Source organism: Orussus abietinus, unplaced genomic scaffold (genome assembly GCF_000612105.2).
Source record: "Orussus abietinus isolate OABI.00-Male unplaced genomic scaffold, Oabi_2.0 scaffold40, whole genome shotgun sequence".
NCBI classification, from domain to species: domain Eukaryota; kingdom Metazoa; phylum Arthropoda; class Insecta; order Hymenoptera; family Orussidae; genus Orussus; species Orussus abietinus.
In genome coordinates, this window is record NW_019394244.1 from 792,642 (window position 1) to 808,479 (window position 15,838).

At 46.0% G+C, this 15,838-nt stretch overlaps 2 protein-coding genes across 4 annotated transcripts; both read left to right on the top strand.

Annotated features, from left to right (window-relative positions):
* Positions 1-10,006: 10,006 nt before the first annotated feature.
* On the top strand, positions 10,007-13,687 carry LOC105704402 (ubiquitin carboxyl-terminal hydrolase 1). The gene is made up of 7 exons (XM_012433598.1): positions 10,007-10,726; positions 11,025-11,201; positions 11,313-11,551; positions 11,626-11,855; positions 11,923-12,443; positions 12,523-12,715; positions 12,787-13,687. The coding sequence occupies exons 2-7, from the start codon at positions 11,036-11,038 to the stop codon at positions 13,334-13,336; spliced, it is 1,899 nt and encodes a 632-aa protein (XP_012289021.1). The 5' UTR covers positions 10,007-10,726; positions 11,025-11,035; the 3' UTR covers positions 13,337-13,687.
* A 96-nt stretch (positions 13,688-13,783) lies between these two features.
* On the top strand, positions 13,784-15,446 carry LOC105704403. 3 transcript variants are annotated; one of them, XM_023432715.1, is made up of 3 exons: positions 13,784-14,084; positions 14,646-14,836; positions 14,929-15,446. In XM_023432715.1, the coding sequence occupies exons 2-3, from the start codon at positions 14,666-14,668 to the stop codon at positions 15,271-15,273; spliced, it is 516 nt and encodes a 171-aa protein (XP_023288483.1). In that variant the 5' UTR covers positions 13,784-14,084; positions 14,646-14,665; the 3' UTR covers positions 15,274-15,446. The 3 variants fall into 3 exon arrangements, with proteins under 3 accessions (XP_023288483.1, XP_012289024.1, XP_012289023.1); XM_012433601.2 differs by having other exon boundaries at positions 14,681-14,836; XM_012433600.1 differs by having other exon boundaries at positions 13,823-14,433.
* The last annotated feature ends 392 nt before the right edge of the window (positions 15,447-15,838 follow it).

The window sequence follows — 15,838 nt, forward strand, 5'->3', positions numbered from 1 at the left end:
GCAGTAGGACTTCTAGTAGCGTCTGCGACGCCAGAATTGTTCGAGGTTACCCTTCGTTGTGTGTACCGGCGACGGTGCGCACTCGAGGAAGACCATATAATGGAAACTTCGAGACCTCAGCGAGGACCACGTAACCGTGGCCATTGTTGCTTCCCGGACTTTCCGGGCCCTCCGATACCGCCATCACCTAACTCGCCGGTACGGACGCCATTAATGCGGTGGACGAGGTGAGCGTGCTCGCATCTTGTGAAAGATCGAGATCCGCTTGCAGAAGGTCCGAAACTTTCGACTCCAGGTTCTATTCTCTTCCAAGGAGACTGCTTGCGTATCTCGTGAAATAAAGGCGTAGGGCCGTGGTAAAGCGGGGGCTGAAAAAATATCGGTAACGAGATCCCACACAGCATTAGATTGATGGGGGCCGACGAGTATCCGTGCTTTTCACCGCGGGGGCGATCCTTTGATATGCAAAGCATTAGCGCCCCATCTCGCGCCGATAATGTCGCATTTCCAACTTCCATTAAGCACTTAAAAATAATCCCCTTATCGGGACTCGTCTGATATGTAAATCGGCCATGTTTCCTGGGCGTTGGCCGATCTTTCCCGATCTTGCCCGATCACTCTCGGGCATTGTCCAATTTTCAACATGCTTTCTATAATTCAATAAATCAATAGAGCCAACGAAATCTTATTAAAATAATCTAAATTCTTGATTAATCTCCTTAAGACGGTATTTAGATGAAGAAATCATTTTGGTCAATTTTCATGGGGGAATACTGCTATGTCCTATTTTTTTTTAAAGCATTCCCCGCCTTTTTATTTCCTATGGCCTCCATCCTCTTTGTCCAATTATTTATGCTAAATCCTGGGAATTATTCCAGCCCGGCGAATGAACCGTTTCTGAATCAACAACCGAATAACCGACCAACCTCTTGGAAAGGGAGACTCTGACGAGGGTGCGGGATTACAAACGGAGCATCAGACGATATAAATTAACCAGCCTCGTCCAGGAAGGTGAGCAGAGGGTCCCTGTGTACACCCTGCAACTAGCCTCCTCGTCGTAGGCACAATTTGCTCGGACTCGAGTGGCCGGCCACTGATAAACAGTAATTTGCATTGCCGAGCTTTGCGCCAACCAACGGCCGACATAAATAACCAGGAGGCGGCGAGTTCGAAGCCGGCGTTTTCGTCGGGACGGATCGAATGAGCAGGACCGAGGAAAAACGTGTAAAGCGAGGAAAAGCGAGGAAAAGCGATTCGCCGCATCATCGGATGCACGTTAAACGAATTACCATAGGTTACCCGGGGAGGACGAGTGCGATTCGTTAGGTCTAATCAGGTGATAAGGTTGCAAAAGCGCATTCGATGGACGGACTCGAGGAATTGGATGGATGTTTACCCTTAGTTTATCGATTTTATTTATGCTTTCCTGTGCCTATGGGGCTGCCATAGGAGAGTTCTTCATACTTCCTGGACCGTTCAATTTGTACATCTCGTGCAGGATCGCAGATGAGCGTGTAATTGGGTGGCCCAGATCCCCTGCTCCGGTTCGTCGATGACTATGAAATCTAGCCAGCCGTGCTTCCCCCGTGATAGGGTAATGCATGATTAACTGGATTGATGGTCTTTCGATAACGCGATGCTATCAGGTGGGATAGTCATGGAACATCTTTCGGGCATCCTCGAAGTCTTAATCGAATTCGACTTTGCGCGGGTCTTGGTGATATGGGATTAATTTGTTCCCACCCTGGGTGGGATTTTCTCCACGCAAGAAGAGTCTGCCTCGTTGAACCGAATCGTTTGATCGATTTTATTTGGTTCATTTCAGAAGACGATTCGGTTTAGTGGACCGAATTTCTCCCTCGCTCAATATGCCATTAATTTGCTGTTTATTATTATCAATTCAATTCTTATCAATTCAATAATATTTATATATTATTATCAATTCAATATTTACTATTTAACTCCGGAGAGTTTATTATTTAGCATCTGGTATAATCGACCGAAGGATGCGGAAAAATATGTACGGTTTTTAACAAATTTTTTTTTTATCTGCGGGAGGAAGAAATCGCGATGATAAATTTGCCGAAAATGGAATGATAAGAATTACGGAGGTTCCAATGGACTTCCGGGTGAAGGATTTTCTGGTCACGCCGTAACAAATGTGTCTCGCTGGTACGGCGAACCCATGGAAATCCTATGGGAACCCATCGGAGGGACCCCCGAAATTGGACGGTCGTAACGACCTCGGAGATCATTACCCGGCTCCGGCGTTTCCGCTTCTCGTCTGGTTTTTACTTCGACTCATCCGCGGGTGAGACGGAACGGTGGAAACGTGACGGTATCCCCGCGTCCCTTGGATGACGCCATGACGGGCCGGATTATCCCGGGCTGACTAAACTCCGATTACACCCTTTAACTTCTTGTCCCTGGCATTTAACAGTCGAGTTAACGGCCGTTTAGAGAGCATCCTCGACTTCCGCGTTAAAAGAAACCACCCCCCGTTGCTCCTTGCTTCCTTTATGGCTAATTCGCCACCCCCGTATATGGATGATCGCCCTTTGAGACGAGAATTATTTAATTATTCCATATTAACGCGGGGAAAAAATTGGGTTCACCGATGGAAATCTGGAAATTGGAGGAAGTCAGTTTAAAAGACTCCAAAATTTCCGCACCCCCTTTCAGCCCCGGTTTATTACAATTTTCCCGACAAACGGGCGACGGAATATCAAGCTCGCCTGGATTATAAAATACCCGAGGGCGGAACGCACCCCAAAATCTTTATTTCGGGTCCCGAAAAAAAATAATTGCATCCTCGTTGAAATTAAATGTCGCATCGAGCGAGTCATGGGAGAATTTCCTTCAAGGGAAATTAATTATCGCCGCGTGAGAATTTTTGTATAAAAATCATGGGGCACGTATTTCATGGAGGAAGGGGCTCTCTTAGGGGTGGATGGATCGAAAGGACGCGATGCATTTTCTTTTAGCTTGGCTGTTTGTTTAATGGTTCCCTCGGAGATGGTTCCCGTAACAAGGAGAACCGCCCTTAAATAATGCATCGGGTACTTTGTATGGTGGAAAAAGTTGCGGGAACGCAAACAGCGCGAGAGGATCCATTCCGTTCTCTCGCTCTCTTAGCCGCTCGTTAGAAAGTTCCGAACTGAGAGAGAGGGGGAGAGAAGCGAGGTTAACAAGCAATTCGTTATCTGAATTTATTATCTTAATTTGTCGAGCCACGGAGGGAGTGGGCCGGAAAACTCGGCGAGACTTATCTGGATTGGTGCCATTGTTACGCGTTCTTAATTTATTGCGAAAGAAAGGCGCTCGTCCGTCTCCCAAGGATGACATGGCGAACTCGTTATTAATTTTTACTGAATTATATTTAAAAAAAGCTCGCGACATCCGCGACTATTTTCTTGGATTGATGCCATTGTTACGCGTTTTTAATTTATCGCGAAAGAAAGGCGCTCGTCCGTCTCCCACGGATGACATGGCGAACTCTTATTATTAATTTTTATTTCCATTATTAATTTCCATTGAATTATATTTAAAAAAAGCTCGCAACATCCGCGACTATTTTCTTGGATTGGTGCCATTTTTCCGCGTTTTTAATTTATCGCGAAAGAAAGGCACTCGTCCGTCTCCCAAGGATGGCATGGCGAACTCGTTATTAATTTTTACTGAATTATATTTAAAAAAAGCTCGCAATATCCGCGACTATTTTCTTGGATTGGTGCCATTTTTCCGCGTTTTTAATTTATCGCGAAAGAAAGGCGCTCGTCCGTCTCCCAAGGATGGCATGGCGAACTCGTTATTAATTTCCATTGAATTATATTTAAAAAAATCTCGCAACATCCGCGACTATTTTCTCCTTTAAACGGACTGGTGGATCTTATCGTGGAGAATTCGAGCGATAAGGACTCCCGAATTACGGAAATCCGATTCGGTCAGTCCGAAGTGACGCTTTGAGGGACCTTCTCGGTGTCTCGTAAAGAAAGGGAGGGATTCCCTTCGGATATTCCATCTCGGAGATCCGCTGATACGGCGCTTCCACCGCGAGGCAGCGGAAGGACACTTTGATCATCTTCGGGAAATTTATTCCCCGCGACTAAGCGAATCAATTTTTATCCGGCCATCCGCCGAGGTCGGCGCTAAATCGCGAGAGGCGGTTTCGCCGACTGCCGGGTTGGGAATAAATTTTGAATAAATAAATGTTAAAATACTACCGGTCCCGCGGAGGAGCGGAATCCGCTGCCGACCGCAGGCGAGATGGAATTCATTTTTTTTTTCTTTTTTTGGCAGCCTCGATTTTCTATAATTTCTGTATTTCCTACATTTCCTGTATTTTCTGTATTTTCTAGATTTTCTACATTTCCAACGCTTTTTTTTTCTCGATATTCCCACCCGCGTCGACATTTCGCTAGATCGTTTCCATCCGTTGGATATGCTAATTCGACGCAACGTGCGAACGACCGAGGACAGGTAACGAGCTCGCGATAGCGTCCAGATTCTGGCGCGATTATCCGCTGATGAGTCAATTGCGCGTAATGGATACCGATCAATTATACCGCCGGTTTACAGGTCAACGTTACGCACACAATTACGACCTGCGAGATTCCCCGGATCGAGGAAAAAATATTCCGGTAATTGAAGAAATAATTCTTTCCCTCGAAAACTCAAATCGTCTTTCAATACTCCGTAGAAACGTCGAATTAATTCCAGTCCATTATGAATAATGAATTTAACGAACGAATAATGATTTCATATCTCGCATATTTCCCTGGTACCCAAAGAAACATTTCCTCGGTTCAATTGCAGATTTTCTTTTATTTCTTAATTTAATTCCCAGGAAGATATTACAAATTCGTCCTTTGCTACTCGCTCGTGGGAATGGAATATCAAAGCGCTTTAAAAACACCCGGCGCTTTACATTTTCCCCTTTTTATTTTATTCCAGAAATTTTTTTTTTCCCTCTTTCTTTCTTTTCCCCCATTGCGTAAAACGAGGGGAGTTTCGCCGCGAAATATGATTGATGGTAATTTCCATTCGACATGCTAATCTTCCCACGTAAACGCACACCCGCGCACTGCACGCTGCAATTCGTTAACGCGGTACTCGCGCTCGGCAAAGCCGGCCGGCCAATATGAATTCGGCAGGTGAAATTTTTTCCCACCCCCTGTCCGATCATGGCGATCGATGCTTTTACGATTTAGTCGATGGTAATGCTCGGCGCTTTGGCTGAGCACATCGATTAACTGAAAAAACAGGGAAAAACAACCCCCTCCGAGCGCGAGCACCGCCCGGAATATATACACGCCAAGTACGTAAAAATCCTCGGCTAAAATATCGACCAAGGTAGAAACGGGCACATCGACTCTTTCCCACGTTTTCCACGATTTTTTAAAGCCTCGAAGAAATGGTCCAACCCTTGCCCCGTACTTAACCTCGGGAAAAAAAAAATCATTTTATTCAGTAACCCTCATTTCGTGGTTCGATAAAAAGAACGCGTAATTACTCCAATTTAATATCCGTATCTTGTTCGATATATGAATTTCTCTATTCTGCGGATTTTTTTCCCAACGGTAAAGTGTTGAACAAATAATCTGGGGTATTTTATTTTTAAGGGAATATTTTATTCAATTTGGCTGTTTCGATTTCTTACTCTAATCAGAGCAAGATAGGGGGAATCTTGTATTTTATCACACAGTTAATTCAACAATATTCAAAGAAGTACTTTTCTCCAAGGGAAATATCCTTTTTCTCGGTGTCGTTATTAGATGGGTCGACGTTTTTATTTATTATACGGTTATTAATAATTTACCGCGCATTGGACACCTGCGTACTTTTTTTCCAAGGGAAATATCCTTTTCCTCGGTGTCGTTATTAGATGGGTCGACGTTTTTATTTATTATACGGTTATTAATAATTTACCGCGCATTGGACACCTGCGAGTGCACGGTAGGGTGCATCGATGTGCATTCGCGATTGCACTCGTTATAAAAAAAGGTCGATCGTTTCCGGGGAGCGACTTCGGCCTTCGCCATCGCCGGGAACGATGCGTTTCCGGGGTTTAACGGGTTATTTCCTAGGTGCGGTGCGGACCCTGCGGATTCAAATGCGGCAGCTGCTATTTCACTTCCAGTGCATTAACCGTGCACTGTTCGGAGACGAGCTGACGGCGGTGCTTTTACGCTCGACATTTTGCATGATTTTACGTGTCAGCGGGTTCGCCGCATAATAACCGAGAGCCGGGCCGGGCGCGAATTTTAATTGCGTGTTCGCCGCGATTAAAACTAAAAACGGAGCCGCAGATAGGGAGGCGGAATGCGGAATCGCACGAGGGTGCCGACCTAAGTCGGCCACCGTTCCACCGGGGCCAGGTTTCGGCAAGAATTCCCTGGGAATCCGGAGTTTATGAATCGCTCGTTATCGAAACGAATGCCGGAAAGTACGGCGCAATTACTCGGGTATACAAGACTCGGTACACCGGCGCATAAACCGCCCTTACCGGGTTTTATTCCACGGGTTACTTCTCAGGACGTTGATCACGGTTTCGTTAATAATGGATCCCCCTTCAAGTTATTCCGCTTCCGGAAACGTCTCCGGCTCCACTTGTCGCGGGAAATCCTAGCGCCATGTACTCTTCGGCTTCCTAGATTAAATTCTATTTAATCGAGGTGGGACGAGTAATTGATTTTTCATTTTTTATTTCAGATGGACAATTCCGCTCTCGCCGGGAACGTCATCTTCGGCGCCGACGTACATTATCGTGTTCAAGGAAATACAAGATACAAGGATAGACAAGGGTAAAGGAAGGAAATACAAGATACAAGGATATCGGAGACGGGTAATTGATTTTTTTATTTTTTATTTCAGATGGACAATTCCGCTCTCGCCGGGAACGTCATCTTCGGCGCCGACGTATTATCGTGTACAAGGAAATACAAGATACAAGCGAGGCTGGGGATATCTTTTCCTGTCCTCTGGAGGGGTCCGAAGTGAATTTTCTCCAGGGTTTTTCGGTTATCTTCGCTTCCGCCTCGCCGTAAATTAACGCGAGGCGCGAGGTGCACCCCCGGACCCGGTGCCATAGTTCAGGATGCATTTATCACGCGGAAGTGAAGTTTACCGCGTGCATAGGAGCCGGTCGCCCTATGGTCCAGGAATTATAGCGAGCCAAGCAGCCGAGGGAAGGAGCATTCCGCGGCGACGGCAGCTAATTCGCGTTATATTGGAAACGCATACCGGAAGCCGTGGCGGCCGCAACGAGGGCGTTTGTGCGGAAGAGGGACAACGGCGGAATATCGATTATCGAGGTGGCGGCGCGGATATCGAGGACATACTTCCGCCGGGGGAAAATCGCCGGACGACGTCGAAGAGGTCGAAGACGCCCCGAGGAAGAAGCCGAAGAAGATCCTTTTCCCCTCGCTCGAATGACCGATAAACCGCCATCTGCCTTATCGCCCTTATCGGGCGCGCCTTTGAACTCCTGCAAAATGGATTTCTGTCAACTATTTTGTATTCACCGGTCTCGTTCCGGGCGGAGGAAAAAATTGTAAAAAATCAAGGAGGAGCTTAAAGGCTCGCCCTGGGGGTCCCCCCATTCAGGGCGGAGATTCCGCGTCCGGTTTCTGAATAACCAAGCAAACTCTGTCACCCGTTGGAAGGCGCCGCGTGGCCGCGGCGACGAGGACCCGCGAAAGTTGCGGCGTCGAGCGAGCTTTTATGGAGATAGGATCTCCGCTTATGGGACGTAGCTTATCTCCGCCTTGCCGTGGATCTTCCCTAGGACGGAGGGGAGGTATTATACCCCCGGACTCCCTTTATAATCCATTATAATACCCGAAACGCGGGCCCTACCGCGCACCGATGCACCGCGAGGCGAGAGTGTCCGGAAAGAGGAAGCGGAAAATGAGAGCAAACCGGGGGGGAAAGAATTACAGGGTGCGGGCAGGTGGTAGATCTCTTATCAGGGTGATTTTTAGGGGCGAGATGTAGAGCTAAGGTTGACGATTAATCGATGATCCTGGATAATCGGCGGTCCTCCTGGACGCTTCGAGGACGAGTCCGTCGTCTCTCGGACATGGCCACGGGTCCTGGAGGGAGGGAAACCTCCCGTGGGGGTGAACAGGCGTTCCTTCACCGAGTTTACCCCGTTTCTCGCCCTCCTGCTCGCGGGCCGATGGAAAGGAAAAAATGGACCGAGCCGTAAATGCGACCGCGTAAGCCGAGGCTTACACATATTCGACTCGCTTCCCACGGAACGAATTGGCTCGGACGCGTACCTATATAAAGCTTTACGAGTTCTCGCGCCGACTAGGCCATACTGAAATTCCTTATATATACTGACCACCTGATGCCGGGGACTTTTTATTCCCCGGCGGATCCGCGGACTTATGGTCCTTCGCTTTCATCGTGGCCGTTAAAAGATTATTAAAGGGACTTCGCGGCTACGTCGAGCGAATTGTACGCTTTGGCCGATGTAATTCGTATGGCCAATTTCTGCGGGGAATTAAATTCCTAGGTTGGCGGAATTGTAGATTAACCGGTGATAGTGTATTTTTCGCCGGGCAGACTCGTCATATTTTTTTTTTTTTCTTTTCGAAGACGAAGGCGTGCGAAATGAATTATCCCCTGCTAGTCAGTCAGTCCGTAGCTCTAAGATGTATTTATTTTTTTTCTTTCTTTTTAAAGGCGAAGGGTTGCGAAATGAATTATCCCCTGCTAGTCCGTAGCGCTAAGATGTATTTATTTTTTTTTCTTTCTTTTTAAGGACGAAGGGTTGCGAAATTAATTATCCCCTGCTAGTCCCTAGCGCTAAGATGTATTTATTTATTTTTCCTTTCTTTTTAAGGACGAAGGGTTGCGAAATGAATTATCCCCTGCTAGTCCGTAGGGCTAAGATGTATTTATTTATTTTTTCATTCTTTATAAAGGCGAAGGGTTGCGAAGTGAGTTATCCCCCGCTAGACAGTCAGTCCGTAGCGCTAAGACGTACTTCCTGCGTATGCGATTCCATCACGCCTTCATCCCCTTTCCTTCCGAGGGGTGATAAATGCCCCGGCAGTGACATCAGAAAAATACACTCGGCACCGGCGTGGCAGTCGCGGCAACCCCTTATCTCCCGCCTTGAGCTACTCCTCCTGAGAAATGGCCGCCACTTTGAAAAAGGAAAAAGGGACAGGAGGAAACCGGACGGATTTTTACTCGCCTCACTTCCGGCCCCGCCGCGTCGGTAACGACCGCCAAGGAAGCGCATCGGACGACTCGTTTTATCCGGCTACTCCTTTTATTCCGCCAATTATTAATACGCCGCCGAGCAAGAGATTGCCCCTGGAAAAAGTTATAGCTGCGATGTATCCCAAGTACTACGGATAATAAAGGATTAAACAAAGCCTGAAGTGCCTTTATTTCGACTCCAGCTTTCGTTTTGCATCGGTGGTTTCACTTTTCATTCGCGAGGAACGGCCATCGACCTCATATCGCTTTCCAAAGTGGCACGAATTCCCTGGAATTGTTAATTAAGAACTTTGAATCGGTAGTTTGGATTTGGATCGACAGCGTTTCTGCTTTTGACAATCGATCTCTGGCACAGCTGTCATTTTGGATGATATCTGCTTTAACGACAGCTACGGTACGGCAGCGCTTGGAACTATCTACTCGAAGTTATCTTAAGTAGAGATACCGACACTTGCTTGATTACCGACTGAAGGAATGCTATGGTAAGTGTTTTACAGGTCGGGTACGGATAACCATTCCTTGGATACTCCTAGAAAATAAAGTTTCAAACGGTACAAGTGGCGCCATCTCTGGAAAAACTGCCGGGACTAAAATAGTTTCCAAACGGTACAAGTGGCGCCATCTCTGGAAAAACTGCCGGAACTAAAATTTCTTTAGTTCCGGCAGTTTTTCCAGAGATGGCGCCACTTGTACCGTTTGGAAACTATTTTAGTTCCGGCAGTTTTTCCAGAGATGGCGCCACTTGGTACTTTCAGAGAGGTAACGATACAGCAACTGCAGGGAGGATATAATCGGTGAACGCTCGAGAAAACTAATTTTTGCTATCTGACCGTTGAAGTGAAAGGGTGTACTTCAGCCCTTGCTCTGAACGGAATTATCAGTTTAATGTATATTGCGTATCTTCGGTTTCCGCGGTAAACAGCGACACAGCGCCACGTTAAAGTTTACCTTTTGCGCCAGGTGTCATGGCTGCCCTTGCCCTCTGTGTAGACGTAAATCTGTTCGCGGGAGTGATGTTATTTCCCCTATTTTAAATCGTAGACAAAGCGAAAGGTGGGACTACTTCGAAGGAAGGATTAACGAGTCTGTTTACAATTTTCTGTACGCGTGCTGCTGGAATTTCTACGATAACGTGGACAGTGAAGTGCGTGGCTTTCAAACTAACCTCTCGTTTGCATGCGCGTCGTCTTTTCGTAAAGCGCATCCGCGGAGAGGGCTTTGCAAGCGAGGAAGCGACTGCGCACAGAGAATTTCATTAAATTCAGTGCTCTCGAGGACACTCGATTCGTTCAAGATCACACTGCAATGGGTGAAGCCGGAGACAGTCACTGGAAACTTGTGAGGAAGTGCCGAAGCCATCGGTAGACATGTAGCCAGGTTATGCCCGGAGGTCGATTTAAGAGAATTGACGTTGCATCATTTATTTTGGACGACCGTTCAACCCTGATTACGAGTTCTTTTATTCCATGACTTCTTCACCAATTAATACGTAAGTGATAATTATTTAGTATTCCTCGCTTAATTATTTCAATTACAATGCCTTCAGTGAAGCGAATCTCTAGTATCGTCAGTGATAATCCTCGGTTCAAAATCGTTGGACAGTTTCAAGAGAGTGTCATTATGTTAAAAGATTCAGTAAATCATCACGTGAAATCAGAAGAGCACCGAGGAATTAATATTACAATTTATACATTCTTTTGTTAAGTGTTTTAACGCCTGCATGTAATAAACGGCTTATCGAGCGATCGTTTAAATATATCTACGTGGTCATGTTCTGTTAATTTTAGGTTGAAAGAAAATGACAGTATTAGAAGCAGAAGATACGGATGAACGATCTGTACCACCAAGGAAAAAGTTCTGCCTCTCCTTGACGGGACGAGGACACCTTCCTTCCAAAATTGTCTCTCAGCCCCCTCAATTGTCTACTGGAGGGGGCACTTTGGGAGGTCAAACTACATCCAGTGGTACATATTTACCGTTAACTTAAGTACAACTAAATATGACTACAAGTATAGACAATCGAAAAAAATTATCAATAAGGGATGGGTGTGTTATAACCTCTTAATTAATTCAAGGTGACAAAAAAATGGTAAACGGCTATCGAAATCAGTTAGGAGTCCATCAGGATTCCAATTGTGATATCGCAGGGAGTGGTTCCGAAGGTCTAAGGATAGCGACTTTATGCAATCTTGGAAATACTTGTTTCTTAAATAGTGTACTATATACCTTGCGCTTTGCACCATCCTTTTTGCATAACCTACATCACCTCGCAACGGATTTATCTAATTTAACTGACAAACACCTCCAAATAAAGGTAGTTTTTCTTCAATGGATAGAAATTAAATAAACCTGAATATAAATACATAAATAAGTGGATTTTCATGGTAGATGAAGTCGTCTTCGCTGGGTAGATCTGGTGTATCGCTAATGGCCAGTGGTAGTCGCAGCTGGAGCAGCAAGGATTTATTGGCTTTGGCAGGGCCGGCAGGAGAATCCAACAAACCTCGGATACAAGTAGCCACTGAAAAATTACACGAATTGTTTATGGCTTTAAGAGTGGCTGAAGTGAGGGAAAGCAGCGAACCTTATCAACCCGATGCATTTTTACAAGCCCTTAGGTGCGTTGACTAGGTTATGCGTAATAAAAGTTTATCCTCAAACAAGTTACATTTCATTCTACTTCAGAGAGGTGAATCCCATATTCGAGGGAAATCAACAACAAGATGCACACGAGTTATTGGTCTGCCTGCTGGATAATATACGAGAAACATTTCAGTTACTGGTTAGGCACAGGGAATATCAATTTGGCCAGAGTAACGGAGGGGCCTCAGATTTTAACACCGTAGCCCGTTCGACAGACGTGCAGTCTGACAGTGGTGCCAGTAAACGGGGCATTCGCAAGTCTTGGAAGAAGAAAAAGGTTTCGGTCAGAGGAAGTACAAGCTTGCTCTCTCAACCGAACGTAAACGGTGTCACGGTACCTCCCAGACCCCTCGAAAATGGTCACGCAGAGTCTGTCGAAAGCAACGGTGACGTCCTCGGTGCCTCTCACAGATTGGAGAGTAAAAAGTGTTTCATCTCCGAGGACTTCGAGGGCATTAGTTTACTACGCACCACCTGTCTCGAGTGCGAGCACGTAACCGAGCGAAAGGAAACCTTTTGTGACATCTGCGTGCCAATCGATACTGACAGATCAAACGAAAAGGGTAAGTGAGGTTATCGGTGACACCAAAAATCCTTCATATTCTTAAAAACAGTTCTCACAGTGATATTATCTTCTCACAGATGAAGATGGTAGGCTGGTAGACAGCAGCGAAGTGTACAGGAGAGCAGTGGTGACCAGCGAGCTCCTCTGGGGCAGGGACAAATATTGGTGTGCTCGCTGCCTACGGTACAACGAAGCTCGTAGAGCTGTCTGCTTCCCATCCCTGCCAAGACTGTTGATCCTGCAGCTCAAGAGATTCTCCACAGCAGCTGGGTAAGTCAGGAGAAAAATCTAGAAACAATACAATCACCGATACTCATTATTATAGTATTTCTTTGGTACAGCTCGATGGAAAAAATCAACAACCACATGCCGACCCCCCTGACTCTCCAGTGTTTCTGCGAGGAATGCGGTAACGACCATCAACGAGGCACGACCCAGAGAGCAGTCGACTCTCGACACGTCTACAAACTGTACTCGGTGATCATGCACCAGGGAGCGACCATGACGGCCGGTCACTACGTCGCCTACACGAAACTCCCGGACGACTCTGCGACCTCGGAGTACTTGCGCTGCGACCGGGACGGCAAAAGACATATCTGCAGCCAGAGCAGCAATCTACCGAACAACACCTCGGACAAGTCCTCGGGGTTCTTCAGGTACTTCAAGTCAAAGCCCAACGTGACGGAAAGTAAGGAGCAACCGGTCAGGGTGGGCTGCAGGAGCTTGGAGTGCTGCGGAGTGCGTCGCAGCAAGCACTCCTGCGTGTGGTTGGAATGCGACGACGAAGCAGTCAGGCTGATTCCCCAGCGAGAGCTGCAGGACAAGCTCGCCCCGAACCCCAGGAACTCGGCGACGCCCTATCTCCTGTTTTACGTGAGATCCACCGCGTAGATGGTCCCTCCTAGCGCAGGGGAAAAATGCTAATCCAGTGGAACCACCCTTTTTTTTCTCTCCGCATCGCATTGGAGTCACAAATGCCCCGCAAGAGCGTTCTTCCGCGTTGTCAGTGTCACGCCTATTATCAGCTCCAGGTACGAGAGTATTATTTATTCGGCCGGATCCGCTCATCTGTAAATTAGCCGAGGTGTAAAATGTACATTTATGGAACGGAAACGCTTGGACGGTAATTATCGGTACTCCAGATTTACGGTGGATGTATTCATTCTGTACGCGTGTACTTGTCGGAGGAGGGTCCGTAATACCGAAATGAAATGTAAATAAAAGCAGGCAGATTTTCATCCACTTTGGTGTGGGTTATTCTATCCTCGCTGCCATTCTTGGTCTCGGTATTTTAGGCCTACTCGAAGTAACCGATTTTACATTTATTTTATTTCATAGTAGTGTATGATCGCAGTTACTCGACGTGTACTTCTCTCTCCCTCTGAGGCGCGCTTTTCGATAAATCGGACGTCGACGGCTATACGCGCTTATAGCTTTAAGTTTCCTTCCGCTGTCCGGTTAATCATAAGTAACCACGTCCATATATCGATTCTTTTTCGATGGGGGTCAGTAGTGGAGTCGCACTTGGTCTGGCAGCGTGGCACTTAGTGCTCCTCCACTTGTACCCGTGTCACACCTCCACAAACCTGCGGTCCCTTTTATTATTTCACCGTGGACATGGCTCAGATTTAATTACAAGGTATGAGATAAATATTCCCAATTCCCCGCAAAGTTAAAATTAATTATACACGCGTGAATTTGCCAGTTTCAATTTTTCCGCTGTGTGGGAAATTATCGCTTCGTTTCGCCGAATGTCTTTTTTTAAGCACGGTTTGTCGCTGTTCATCTTTTCCTTTTATAAAAAATACGTGTACGCATTTTCTACTGACCTCCATTTAAATAATCGAGCGACTTTCTCGGATCGCTTTAGGCGTTAATTTGCAAACCTTTTAATCGATGGTTTTTTTTTTATTTATTTACATAATTATCGAGCCGATGCGGCAGATCTATGTGCCAGTAATACTTAAATGCCGAGCCACGCCAAATATGTAAGTACATGATTAACGTAACTGTCGCATGACGCGTTTTTATGTGTGTACATGTTCATGGGTGTGTATTCGTCTAGCTGTCAGAATACAATCAATAGATACCCTGGACATGGACTAGCAGCTCGTTACCACGTGCGACTATGTGTCCCAACACTACACGTATGACGGGAATTTATTTATAGGATTGTATAAACTACTTATTTCATTTTCAGATCATAAAAAGGCCTCACCGATGAAGTACCAACAGGTATCGGTGGACTTGGCGAAGATGGTTGTCAGTGCCATTACCTACTTGGCATTAGCTGGTGCGGTTTGGATTTTCCTGCGACTTTTCCAGGCCTGCTTCTCGTTGCCACGCCATTTGAGAAAGCAAAACGACGTTCAGCAAATGTTGCAGGAAAAGGTGGAGGTCACTTAATTATTAAATTACTTTGGGCTGTATGTTTTATTCATATGACATTTTATTTTTTTATTTTTCAACCTGTGGTCTTTCAGATCGATGGATACGAGAAGTATGTGCAGGAGTGCGAAGAAAAAGATCGAGCACTGGGGATAGAATGCGACCTGGAAGGAGTGGATGACAAGGAGGATGCCGAAAGAGCAGACCGAGCCACCAAGTGGAAGGAACGACGCGAATGCCTGGAGATGTTGAAGAAGGAGTTGAATAGAATTCGGGATGGCGGTGATATCAATGATTGGGACCATCTTTTGGATGCCGACCACGAGGGGGACGATAATTCGTCAGAGAACGCGATGAAAAATGAGACCACTAGTTGCAGTAGTAATACAAATAATAGTATGGCCTCGGGGCTCTACTCGGGAATGAAGAAAGAAAAATAGCCTGAAAGAGGATTACACCTCGTTGAGTTTTTTGTAGGATCGGTGTTGACAGACGTTTGTCGATATGTATTTTACTCAGAAATACTTCTTGATACGCGCATAAATTAGGAACGTTTGTACCTCCATTGAGGTTTGCTTTAAAAGAAATAATAATTTTCAGACGTTTAATGTAATAAGGGGTACCGTTAAAGTACCGTCCTTTAGGAATTATTTATCTACTTATTATGGTTCCATTAAACTTTTCACGGTTAAACTGGGGCAGCGGCACAGAAGGAATTTTTAAATATTCCAAAACAAGGGAGACTGCGTCTTCCCTGAGCATAATGCCGCAACCCCTGGGACGCAATTACTGGGAACAAGTGTCACGGTACTCTGTTAGCATCGAATAATATGACCATTAAAGTTATTCCAAGTGTGGCGTAACAACTTCTAAAAAAAATAAAAAAATAAAACGAGACGCCGAATATTCTGGCTCGCACAATGAGCCTCGTTTCAGCACTCGGGGAAGACCGGTAAGTAGGGTTTACCTGTAGGCATCATTGTTACTTAGTTGTACCATGCAGAA